An 11,170-nucleotide genomic window follows, 5' to 3' on the forward strand; every position below is an offset into this window, starting at 1 on the left:
ATTTACGCTTCTGCACCAGTTAATCCGCCGCATGTTTGAAACTGAAATCAAATCAGCCCCTCTGCTGGGTGAAGGAATCAGAAGCGGCGGGGTGGGTAGGAAGGGTCGGGAGGGGCGTCGTTATAAAACATCTTGCGAATGAAAAACGGGGAGAGGAGAAGTGACAATATATATATAAAAGCAGCATGAGGAAGGGAAGGATGCAAAGAGAGGTCGGCTTATTGGATGTGACAGATGGAGGTCATGTTAATATTTTATCTCCGCTGGTATGATCGGGCGGGGCTGCCGCCTTCGCCCTCGCTCGTGTGACACACATTCTTTTTTTAGGCTCACACTCGCGCATCCTGCCACATTCTTGCAGTGTTTTGTTTGCCAATTTTGCAAATTGTTGTGAACGTTGCCCTAGTTTTCTTTTTGCTATCGTATCGTAGTGCAACTAGTCAAAAAAAAAAATTAAATGAAGTGGCGTCTGCGGCGTCTCCACACATTAGTAAAAGAGGAATTAATTGAATATCTGTTTGGTGCTTTTTTTTGTGTGTGTGTGGAAAAAAAAAACAGCTGGAAAGTAGAGGTCAACAAAAACCTTGTTGAACATCAGTCTGGTCATATATGTGGTTGCTGTGCAAGGCTGTGTGTGTGTGTGTGTCCTGCGGATGTGCTCTCTCAGCCTGCCGGAGTGACTCATCTCTGCAGCACACTGCAGCATCTGGGTCACTCACACAAACATGGACTCATACGGTCTGCACATACATCCACAGCACTCACTAGTGAGCAGCCAGCGTTGCCTATACAGTAACTCCATCATGCAGTCATGCTGTGTTTTTATTTTTTTTCATCAGCTCAGTGGCTTTCGCTTATTTAGTCCAACCGAGTGTCGTTTCTTTTCCTCAAGGTCGAGTGCAACTCCAAACTGGACCCAACCAACACCACCTTCCTGAAGGTAAATAGCGTTTAATTAATAACTGCAGCTGCTGTATAGCTGCATCATTAGCAGCTGTAAAAGGTCATATTTATTCTGCAAGCATGGCTGCATTGTACATTATTCTTCATTTAGAATGAATGCATTAGATATTGTGAAACATCGGTCACCATCTACAGGCAGCAAAGACAATTGCACGAAGTGTGCCAGTGTTGCAAGCTGTCATAGAATATACATGCAAACCATGTTAATGTTAATCTCCAATATCGAGCTGTTATAATAGGAGTAAAATGTTATGTTGCAATGTTATAATGTCCAAATGTATTATAGTTTGTTGTTTTTTTTTTGTTGTTTTTTTTTGGGGGGGGGAGGGGGGATGGGTGAGGTGGGGGGTGGTATTTTCTTGAGACACAAAAGAAAAGAAAAATACATTAATGAAAAAATTAAAACTCTTCCATCCACATTGGGTTCAAAGATTCACTGCTGGTCTTTCCTTTCACACTTAGATGGCCGACTCTGGCGGACTGCCCCAGCTGACGCAGGTAAGAGCCCTGACTGATAAGAGATGCACAGAGATGTGCAGAGTCTCTATTCAAAGATGGACAAGTGGTGAAAATGAACCCTCTGTCCGTATTTCAAGTGCAAACCTGATGTGTTGTTTTTCCAGCCTGGCAAGCTGACGGAGGCCTTCAAGTATTTCCTGCAGGGAATGGGCTACAGTGAGTACATTTCACCTGTGGGGGTTTCTTCCTCACCTTTAGGTTTTTCCTTTTAAAACTAATGCAAGTCTCAGTGTCGCCGTGTGTTTCTGTGCCGAGGGATATGAGTTGTGATAATCTTGCCCTCTGTCTTCCTTGCCCCAATCTCTCAGTCGCTTATGTGAAGGATCGGAGGTTGAGTGGAGGTCCAGGTACTTTGCTCCCTGTTCACCTCTGACCTCCTACTGCTGCCCTATTCGATGGCATGGGCATCTTGGTTTTTTTTCTTATTTTATTTTTTAATCAAAGTTGGTCATGAATACAATCTTTTTTTCGGGCTGTTCTAAAACTACTTTTACTTTTGCCGTCATTTCTAGTCGTTTATTTTCTTCTTTCAAGGACATTGAAACCCATTATCTTTGTTTTGTCCAAATATTTTTTCCTTCTCTGGAAAAATATACTGCCCTCACTTCCCTTCTCCATTCTTTTGCCATTGCACTTCCAGTTCTGCTCTTTGCATGGCCTTCCGCTAGCTTTGAGCAAAGCCTTTAAGATTAAGTTCTGCACACATGGTCACACTGTATCATTGTTCGATCGCCAAAAATGAGGTTTTCTCACCACTTTGATTCATATACACACAACATAAACAAGTTTCACAGGTGCTGCGACATTTGCTGTTCTGGACATGTATTTGCTGTATATGAAAAAATCATTGTGAAGCTTTCAATTAGAAGCAAAAACCCCTCTCTGCAGACACAAACAATAGCGCATCCCTGCCGAGTTGCATCGTTATCATCATATAAACAATTAATTTGTCATTCTTTTTTCCCTGCCGATCCAATTTCTTAAATTAGGTCAATATGGTTACATAACAGGATAGTGACAACATTTACAGGATCACTTTAGTTTAAAAAAGCAAAAACATTCAGATTAGAGGACATAATCCCTCCTGTGCATGACGCTGACGGCGCGAGAGCTTCGACAAACAACCATCGATGGCTGTTATTGACGACGTGCATTTTCTTTCCAACTTCCTTGCAAGAAGGGATTTAATCCTCCACTTTAGCATGAACTTCCCACATCTTCCCTACAACATCTGTTATATATCCATTTATTTCTAATCTGACTCAGTCCTAGCCGTGAACTGTAAGCCTCCGCTTCCCTCCCTCCCTTCCAGTGCCCTCCGCCAGTATGACTCGACTGGCTCGCTCCAGGACGGCCTCCCTGACCAGCGCCAGCTCCATTGACGGCTCCCGCTCCAGGGCCTGCACCCACTCCGACAGCACCGAGGGGGTCGGCGCCGTCACCCACACCATGGAGGTGTCCTGCTGAGGAGTCCGCCGTGGATGGAAGGGGGAGGCAGGGAAGGAGGGGAGGAGGGGGTAGAGGGACGGAAAGAGACACGAGAGCAAAGAGCAGATGGGGGGGAGGGGGTCGATAAAAAACAGAAAGGTCGGGGAAAGGTCATGGTGTGAGGCAGAGGCATCTCTCTCCGACTCCGTCTATCTCCTCCTGATCTCTTCGTCTCAAGGCTTCATCCCTCCCCGTTTGTAAAATACCACACGTATTCGCTACTAAAACAAACAAAAAAAAAAAACCTAGGTCTCACTCGTAACCCCTCACCTAAAGGTTATAGGCAAATTGTTTTTGTTCTCTAAGTGTTCTCTTCATACTTGTGTTTGCAAAGTGTCTCCTCATTTATGCCTGCACCCTTTCGACACCCGCCCTCCTCCCCAAACACCCCACCACCACCACCACCACCACCACCAAACAAACAAACAAACAATCAAAAACAAACAGTGGTCACAGCAGTACGTGGAAATAAGCTGCTGTCTGCAAGATGACAGGTCAGATCTCAGAGGCAGGGACATCGTGAGTGAGTGAGTGGTGAAACCTCGCAGGGCGTGTGCAAGTGTGTGTCGTGTGAAAGTGGTGAGTTGGGTCATCGTCAGAGAGGGGTGTGTTGGAGGGTGGGAGCTGGCGGGGGCGTCCGGGGGCTTGACGGAGAGCAGCACACGGCCTGTTGTTTAGAAAAGTTGCACCGGTAGCGCTTAGAGAGGTCTTTTAGTCGTAGGTCGCATTGCTAGATTACAGTCACGATGATTTAAAGCTGCACTCGGCTGGAGCTTTGTGTTAGCCATGTAAGGAGTGATGTCATCAGCGTATGTTGCTTCGAGTGAACGGGCTCAAGTCGGAATAGTGCATGGCGCATGAGGACTTTTTTTTTTTTATCATGAGGTTTTTGTAGTTAGTTTTAAATTCTATTTTTTTATGATCCCGGTAAATCTATCGAAACCTCTTTAGAGTTTTCCTCGCAGAAATCTGACTGCCTGGATAAGATCCACCTTGACGACAGCTTGGTGTTAACGGCTAAATCTGAGGGAAAAACACGAGGAACTTAATGTTAAGAATTAGTAGTTGTGTGTTCCAAGCGTGTCTTGAGGACTAACTTCTTCAGACGGTAGATTATAGTTCTAGTCAGTCGAGTGTAGTTCTAGTTGTGTCATGGAAAGGCTAGTTGGACCTTTTGCTTTATTTACACGTCCCTGAATGTAGCTGTAAGCTGTACATCACTCCTCATTTCTAGGACAATCCACTACATGAGCGTAGGATAGACTAAATGTGTATTAACATGTATATGCATGTGAATGTGAAAAGTATTCTTAGGGCATTCTAGTATCAGAGTAGGACCTGGTATTCTTTGTTAGCACTTTATATGTGGCTAGTTGAGTAGAGCCATTGACGCAACCGCCATCCCCAGTCTGCAGCTCGCAGCTCTGCCACACTCGTGCGGTTCTGGCCGTAGTCGGCTCTTTGCGCTCTCCGAAAACGACAATCACAATCTCGACCCAAACCAAAAGTGGACCAGGGGGACCGAGGCAGGACCAGGGCAGGGGGGAGGGGGGGCCTGACCAACTCTCTCCACTCACAGCAGCCCTCACTTACCTCCCTTACAGCGCCCAGCCCTCTTTGTGGACATGCCAAAGCTAGTCCCGAACCCTACGCACGAAAATAACACACGCACAGTTACATGCACACATTCACACACACACACACACACACACTCACACACACCTTTTCCACATGAGGTCCACGTGGGCTGAGCTCTGCGAGGGAGCCGAGGCGAAGCGAAGACATCAAAAACACAAACACCACAGGGCTGCTAAGTGTGCTTCGATGTGCTGTGCAGTTGTAGTCTCACTAGCGTAGTGCGTGTCTTAGTGTAGTTTAGGCTAGTTACGCTGTGTGCTGCCCCCTGCTGACGCGCCGGACCAACCCCGCCCTCTCGCTCGTGAGGCGCGCAAAGACGTAGGAGGGTCCCCTGGCTGCCGTCGCGCTAACTCTTCCTCATCTCTAGTTCAACCCTTAGAGCTCCTGTCAGAAGGGAGGTCATTCGCTTCCAATCGCCGAGGTGTGCGCTAACCTGAGGCAGCCTGTAAGGGGCGGGGCTTTTTTGGCGCCATTTGGGCGCCAAGCTCGGAATGTAGGGCAACCCCCAGCCGCCATTTAAAAAAAAATGAAATAAAAATAACCCCTATCCCCCCAAAAAAAAAAAATTCTAGTGCCCCGGCTCTCACAGGCAAACCCAGACACACCTTAAAGGGCTATCAGCTGCAGTCACTTTCTAAGATATTTGTCGTGTATTTGTCGTCGTTCCTGAGCTTCCAGGGGACCCGGGTAGGCCGGAGACGATTTACTGGGTGGGTTTTCTTTCACCGCGCGCAAACAAGAGTGAGTAAATGTCAGCGGGGACTTGAAATGAAATGAATGAATGAATGTACGTCTAAGAAGTAGGAATGTTTTGCCAAAGCGGGTGAGATTATTTCCAACTGGGTTGAGAAATGGCAAGGAGAGACGGACGACCATGTGACACTAGCGGGGGAAACTGAATGCTCTCAGAACCTCACGGACGGACCGCACCGACGCCGAAGTTTCTGCACGTTGCAGAATTTGTGTGCGGTCGTCCTTCGACGTTTCTTCCCTCTTCGCCAATCTATTTTTAGCCGTTGACACTTTGGTTCCCTCCCACATGACTTATATGTGAACTGCCCAGGGTTGGGATCGGGGGTGGGGGCACTCCTGAATGTACTATGTCCCTTTTTTTGAAGTGCTGTACAGTATCGTCATCCCACGCCTCCCAGTTAGCTGCTCTCCACGGTTAGCACTTCTGCCCCTCATCCCACATCTTTTGACATTTGAGCGTGTTCATAAAAAGAAAACATCCCGACTCCTTCCTGCTCCTCCTCAAGGTCTACAAATAGCGAAGTAGCGATTTGTGAGAGTCCACATTAAGCAGGCGCGGGATCAGTTTGTGTAGACCTTGGTTCTTGTTGCACTTGTAGATACTTTTTATTTATAGAGCAGGATACTCAAACAAACCACTGCTGTACGGTGAAGAAACCTTCCAACATGTTTCTGGTCTTCTTCCTTTGGGATTTCTCTTTTTATAGGCATCAATAGAGTGTAACCTCATCTTGGTATAACAGTATGGACTCACCTGTACTACTACTTTTTGTTTCTTCTTACTGCCATTTATGATTGATGATTTGTATTGAGCAATAAGTTCTTTTTCATGTATGGATTGTTTCATATTGTGGGAGTCTTCCCTTTGAGCTTGTTTCTATTCACTGTAGAAGGACTTACCTGATTTGTTGTCAGATGTGTAATGTAAAATTGAAATTATATAAATATATATAATTACATATACATTGTAAGTTGTCTCTGTCTGTGTACGGATCAAGTAACAAATAAAGACGTTATGTCAGAATTTGAGGAGTCTGATGTCGTGTCATTTGTATTGTTTAGTTTATTTCTGGGTTAGGGTTAGATTTTTGTCTTACAAATAAAAAGCAAGATAATTCAGTAAGATATGCTTGGTAAAATATGTTAAGTAAACATAAAATAGCTAACATCTTGAATGGTTTTAATTTAAAAATTAATAATCTCAACCAGTGTGATAGAAAACAGAAAAGCCAAAGATATTTTGAAGAACCTGCTACTGTTAGAATGGCAAATTTAGCATTGCTAATAGTTAATGGTGGCTATACATTTTCATGAAAACAAAACCTTGTAGGACACCATGATGGAGTCACAGTATGCATGCAGCATCTGGTCCACAGGGCTGTAGTTCAGAGAGATAATGTTGGGAGAGACCTTGTGAAGGAACACCCCCACGTTGAAGTTTTCTTCTCCTGTCGAGGTATCAAATGAGTAGAAGATCTCCTCGGTGCTCCTGTCGATGTATCTCGTCGCGTAGAGCACGCCGCACACCATGAAGGTGTTGCTCACACTGCTCTTGTAGACGGACGTGCGTCGCGGTTGGCCCAGCTGTGGCGGCTCCGTGTCCTCCACCTTGGCCAGCACCAGGTTTCCAAAGTCCTGGGCGGTGGTGTAGATCACCCAGACGCCCGACTCGTCGGTCGCCAGGTCGAGGTCAGTGTACAGGTAGCACTCGTCAAGGATGCAGAAGTTGCTCTTCGAGTTGTACCTGAAGAAAACGGTTAACAAGGACGCATTAGTTTGCCCGAAAAACAAAACAATGAAACGCTCAAACATGATACCAGAGCTGTGAGCATGTTTTCCGGTGTCTTCTGAATGGATGGATGGATGAACAAGCAACCCACCTGGTGCCAGCGGGTAGTTTCACAGTGGTGACGGTTTTGGTACTGGTGTTAAATCGGCAAACGGAGTCTTGGTTGTAACAGTTGTAGTACAGAGCCCCGTCGTACATCACGGCATTCGGACCCTGGATGGTGTTGGTGGTTGGGTTGGAGGGGCTGATCAGGATATTCCCTGGACACCAAGCAGAAAAACTGATGACATTTACACCTTCTGTGACTTCAAACACTCATTTTCTGGGAAATAAAATGAGTGTTATTCAGCCAATAAGGATTCAAAGTTTTAATAGGTTTTTTTTTTAATGTGTAATGCTTGCATTGCCTCCCACAGCAGCTTACACATACAACTACAACAATTTTTACTGTAAGATTTTTCAATGATCAGTGGAACGATTTAAGCAATGCCAACGCAATGTTTTTAAAGCCCCACAAGATTTAGCAGCCTCTAATGGAAAGAAAGCAGATCGATTTTATGCACACACACACACACACACACACACACACACATATATATATATATATATATCAACGTCCTGATTCTGTATTTTTGTCACACTAACATAACGATCAACTATGTATACTATCAATGTACACCAGAAACGAGTCAGGCTGCTTACCTGGTGTGCTCACTCCGACAATCAGGGAGCTCAGGCTGGTGTAGAGACGGACGTAATGGCCATACTTATTGCTTGAAATCAGCATTACTCTCCAGTACCAGCTCTCCGTCCCTGCCGCTGGCCTGGGATCCCGACCCCAGGCGCCATACTTGTAGGATCCGGGGTACTCCCCTGCTGTATTCACCCGTGGACCGGTAACATTGTCAAATTTACCATGTGGACAGGCACCTTGGGGGGGAAACAACAAAAAAAACAACACATTTACAATACAGTGATTAATGCACGAGTGAAATGAATGAATATTTTATTTTCAGTTACAATACACTGAATTCAGGTGCAATCAAGTGATTCTGCTTGGGGACGTACCACGTGGACGGCGGGTGGGTTGGACGATGTGCTGGTGTCCGGTCCTGCACTCCTGCAGGTCTCTGGTCAGACGCCGGTTGTCCTGTTGTCGTTTTACCACCTGCATGCTGTCGTACGCCTCCAGCTCGCCCATCTTGCCTCTCATGCCCTTTAGCTGGTGGACACGGGACACACGTCCAGTTACTGAGGGCTGTTTTGCGACACAATAGAAGAATATTCAAACAGTTCAAGTCTTGCACCTGCTGGGTAGCGCTGGCACTCAGGCGTTGGTAACTCAAGGTGGTGCTGTTGAGTTCGTCCATGAGCCGCTGGATCTCCCACAGCTCGTTGTTGATCAGCTGCAGGCTGATGGCTGCGTACATCTGCTCATCATTCTCGCTGTCCAGTACCGCGATGTCCTTGGCCAGCTCAGGCAGCCGTCGCTCCAAGCCCATCATCAGGCTCTGCAGCTTCCGCGCCTGTGTACAGCAGACGATGGATGACCGCTGTTAGTTAAACACCTCACACTGACATTTGAAAAGTGTGGTAGTTTTTCAGGCAGCTGTGATGAGTAGATGGTGAAGGAATCCTTGTTGACGCAGACTTGATTATACAGGAGTAAGTTTATTTCAAAAGAGGTCTAGCATGGAGCAGGCTGTGGTCCACCTGAGGGAGGTCTCGTAGCCAGTGGGGACAACTCCAAAGATACAGCACAAACACCACAGACATATATGTATTGATCCAATGACTAGTGGAAGACACATCATTGTCCCAGAGTGAAGGGGGGTTCTCCCTGTGTCTGCGTGGGTTCTCTCCAAAAACATGCATGTGAGGTCAATTGAACATTCCAAATTGTCCGTAGGTGTGCATGTCAGTGTGAATGGTTGTCTGTTTCTATGTGGCCCTGCGATGAACTGGTGACTTGTCCAGGGTGTCCGCTGCCTTCGCCCTATGACAGCTGGGAGAGGCTCCAGCAGACCGCTGTGACCCTGAGCTCGGGACTAAGCGGGTATAGAAAATGAATGAATATCATATACTGTATGGAACTCCCGTAAGATTCTTACCTTTTGTGAAGTGACGTCGCTGTTGCATTTGACTGCATTTCCTTCCAGGTTGCCGAGTTTGTCGTATGGAAAGGCCTTTTCTGAATTTGTCAGCTCGCACATGCACTTATCCTTGGAGGGCGCCTGAAATTCCAGCCATCCACAAAGCAGAATTTCTGATTTTAATCAGAACGTATGCAGAGGTGCCCGGCCGCGATTGAAGAAGTTAAGATTGTCCTCACCTGTTGGCTGAGGGTGAACAGGGCGCAGAGAGTAGCAACGACCACCAGTGGCTTCATGGCCAATCAAGTCTCCCACCAGATCCTGAGTGCGACTCAGGCGGCAGCTTCTAACCGGCACGTAACACCCGAGTGAATGAGCCCCACACGCGAGCAAAGAGACGTGCAAGTTGAAATTTAACGCCTGTTGCATCTTCATCCGTTGGAATTTTTCCTCTTACGCCTCGCGGTTGGTGATTGCAACACCGCAATAGCCTTTGTTTTGGGAAGTGAAATTAAAAGATTCCGTGAAACGTGATAATATTTGGAACCTGAATGTGTGTTTTTAGATTCCGACCGCAAATTCTGCTTTTTTAATTCTGCTTTCTTTCGCGACAAGCTTGTTCTCATATACAGTAGTGGAAAAATGTTTTGGAGACCCTTAAAGTTTTACTCAATATCAATTATTGTCGATATCATTTGCCAGTGAATTTTTCTTTTGCGTCAGAGGCATACAAACAAATGGAAATTATTTTGTTGTTTATTGTTAATAAGACTAAATAAGAAAACTAAACCCAATTCTTGTCGTTCTGGGTGTTCTCTGGATGTATTCCTGAAACATCCACTTCTGAGCCGGACGGAATGGTGCACGTGAAGCATGTAGGCAAATGTCAGTGATTGCATTAAAATAAACTGCATTAAAAAAAAAAAAAAAAAAAAAACTTGCACTGCGCAATACACTACGCTCCCCAGTGATTCCCATCAAAGTTCCAGCTGACAATGGCTCTGCAACTTTGCCTTGCTTCACACAACCTGGGACTTTATTCAGATTTTGAAAACGAAGACCAGAATGCAAGACAGTATTGCTCCTGACAGGAAGTGTCACAGGATGTTCTCCAAAGCTGATGAATGCAAGTAAGAGTTAATTAACACATAACCCAGTAGCTCTCTGTCCAGGTTAATGTTACTCACACCACTGCAAGCAGAAAAAGTGGCTACTGAGAAAGTCAGTGAAATACTGCATGAAGAAGCTAGTAATTAGCCATCATCAGCATCAGTCTATCCATTTAATGGAATCAAATATATCACCTGTCAGCTGAGTGGTTTAAGGTTAAGAAATTGTTAAATAGCCAAAAGATAAAAAAATAAAAAAGATGGTGTGCCACTGCCATAGCTTTGCTGAGTGGATTACTGCACAGTACAAGTGAATTAGCTGTCGTTAAAATTAATCTTTTAATTCTCAACATTCTCCTGTAAACGCAGCACTGCATTGCAGCTTCTCCTGCAAATTCTCCTGCACATGACAGACAAATGTGTATTTTTCAGTCCATTATGGATTTGCTCTTGTTGTTTGTCAATATATCTTGATATTGACTTGATATGACTGTCAATAAATGTGTTCACTTAGTGGCTTAATAAGGGATCGAAATCTTTGTCCGGGCACTTATTTGTCATATTATGAGATTCAAATATTGCATCACGTCAAAATATCGTTTCCTCCTACTTCTGCAACTATGGTGAGAGGTTTTCATGTCTGATCATTTCCCAAAATACACATGCTGATCATTCGAAAATTATAGACAGCTGATGCTGCAGGATGGACTGTAGCATCATCATTCTTAACTGCAACCAAAAAAGCTGCATTGCTGCCAAAGAACACAGTGCGAGCCGCAAATTGGCACAGCCTTGCAAAAGGGATCAGAAACCAATTG

The 11,170-nt window shown here is 45.4% G+C and overlaps 2 protein-coding genes across 11 annotated transcripts in view; one reads left to right on the forward strand and one right to left on the reverse strand.

Annotated features, from left to right (window-relative positions):
• The window catches only part of ndrg4 (NDRG family member 4), a 44,326-nt gene extending 37,941 nt beyond the window's left edge, over positions 1-6,385 (forward strand). For 7 of the 10 annotated variants that reach the window (XM_076042930.1, XM_076042935.1, XM_076042934.1 and 4 more), the window contains 5 exons: positions 893-940; positions 1,426-1,461; positions 1,587-1,638; positions 1,791-1,829; positions 2,795-6,385. In XM_076042930.1, coding sequence (XP_075899045.1) covers positions 893-940; positions 1,426-1,461; positions 1,587-1,638; positions 1,791-1,829; positions 2,795-2,949 — 330 coding nt within the window. In that variant the 3' untranslated portion in view covers positions 2,950-6,385. The remainder of the gene's footprint in view (positions 1-892; positions 941-1,425; positions 1,462-1,586; positions 1,639-1,790; positions 1,830-2,794) is intronic. The other 3 variants (XM_076042931.1, XM_076042940.1, XM_076042939.1) reach the window with 1 other exon arrangement.
• Positions 6,386-6,406: 21 nt separating this feature from the next.
• Positions 6,407-9,641, reverse strand: LOC142899361 (olfactomedin-4-like). Its single transcript, XM_076042941.1, has 7 exons — positions 9,483-9,641; positions 9,262-9,384; positions 8,458-8,676; positions 8,219-8,372; positions 7,853-8,080; positions 7,242-7,410; positions 6,407-7,105 (listed from the first exon to the last, which is right to left on the reverse strand). Exons 1-7 carry the CDS (start codon positions 9,537-9,539, stop codon positions 6,670-6,672), a joined length of 1,386 nt encoding a protein of 461 aa, XP_075899056.1. The 5' UTR covers positions 9,540-9,641; the 3' UTR covers positions 6,407-6,669.
• Between the last annotated feature and the right edge of the window lie 1,529 nt (positions 9,642-11,170).

The sequence above is a fragment of the Nelusetta ayraudi genome, unplaced genomic scaffold, assembly GCF_046127955.1.
Source record: "Nelusetta ayraudi isolate G7.1 ecotype Tasmania unplaced genomic scaffold, CSIRO-AGI_Nayr_v1 ptg000071l, whole genome shotgun sequence".
NCBI lineage: Eukaryota > Metazoa > Chordata > Actinopteri > Tetraodontiformes > Monacanthidae > Nelusetta > Nelusetta ayraudi.

What these genes read in the sequence shown, in the direction of transcription:
- LOC142899361 (XM_076042941.1), bottom strand. Translation starts at nt 9,539, where the DNA reads ATGAAGCCACTGGTGGTCGTTGCTACTCTCTGCGCCCTGTTCACCCTC. An exon ending in TGTCGGAGTGAGCACACCAG is followed by an intron (nt 7,411 to 7,852) that starts GTAAGCAGCCTG and finishes CTTGGTGTCCAG; the next exon opens with GGAATATCCTGATCAGCCCC. An exon ending in AAACTACCCGCTGGCACCAG is followed by an intron (nt 7,106 to 7,241) that starts GTGGGTTGCTTG and finishes CGTTTTCTTCAG; the next exon opens with GTACAACTCGAAGAGCAACT.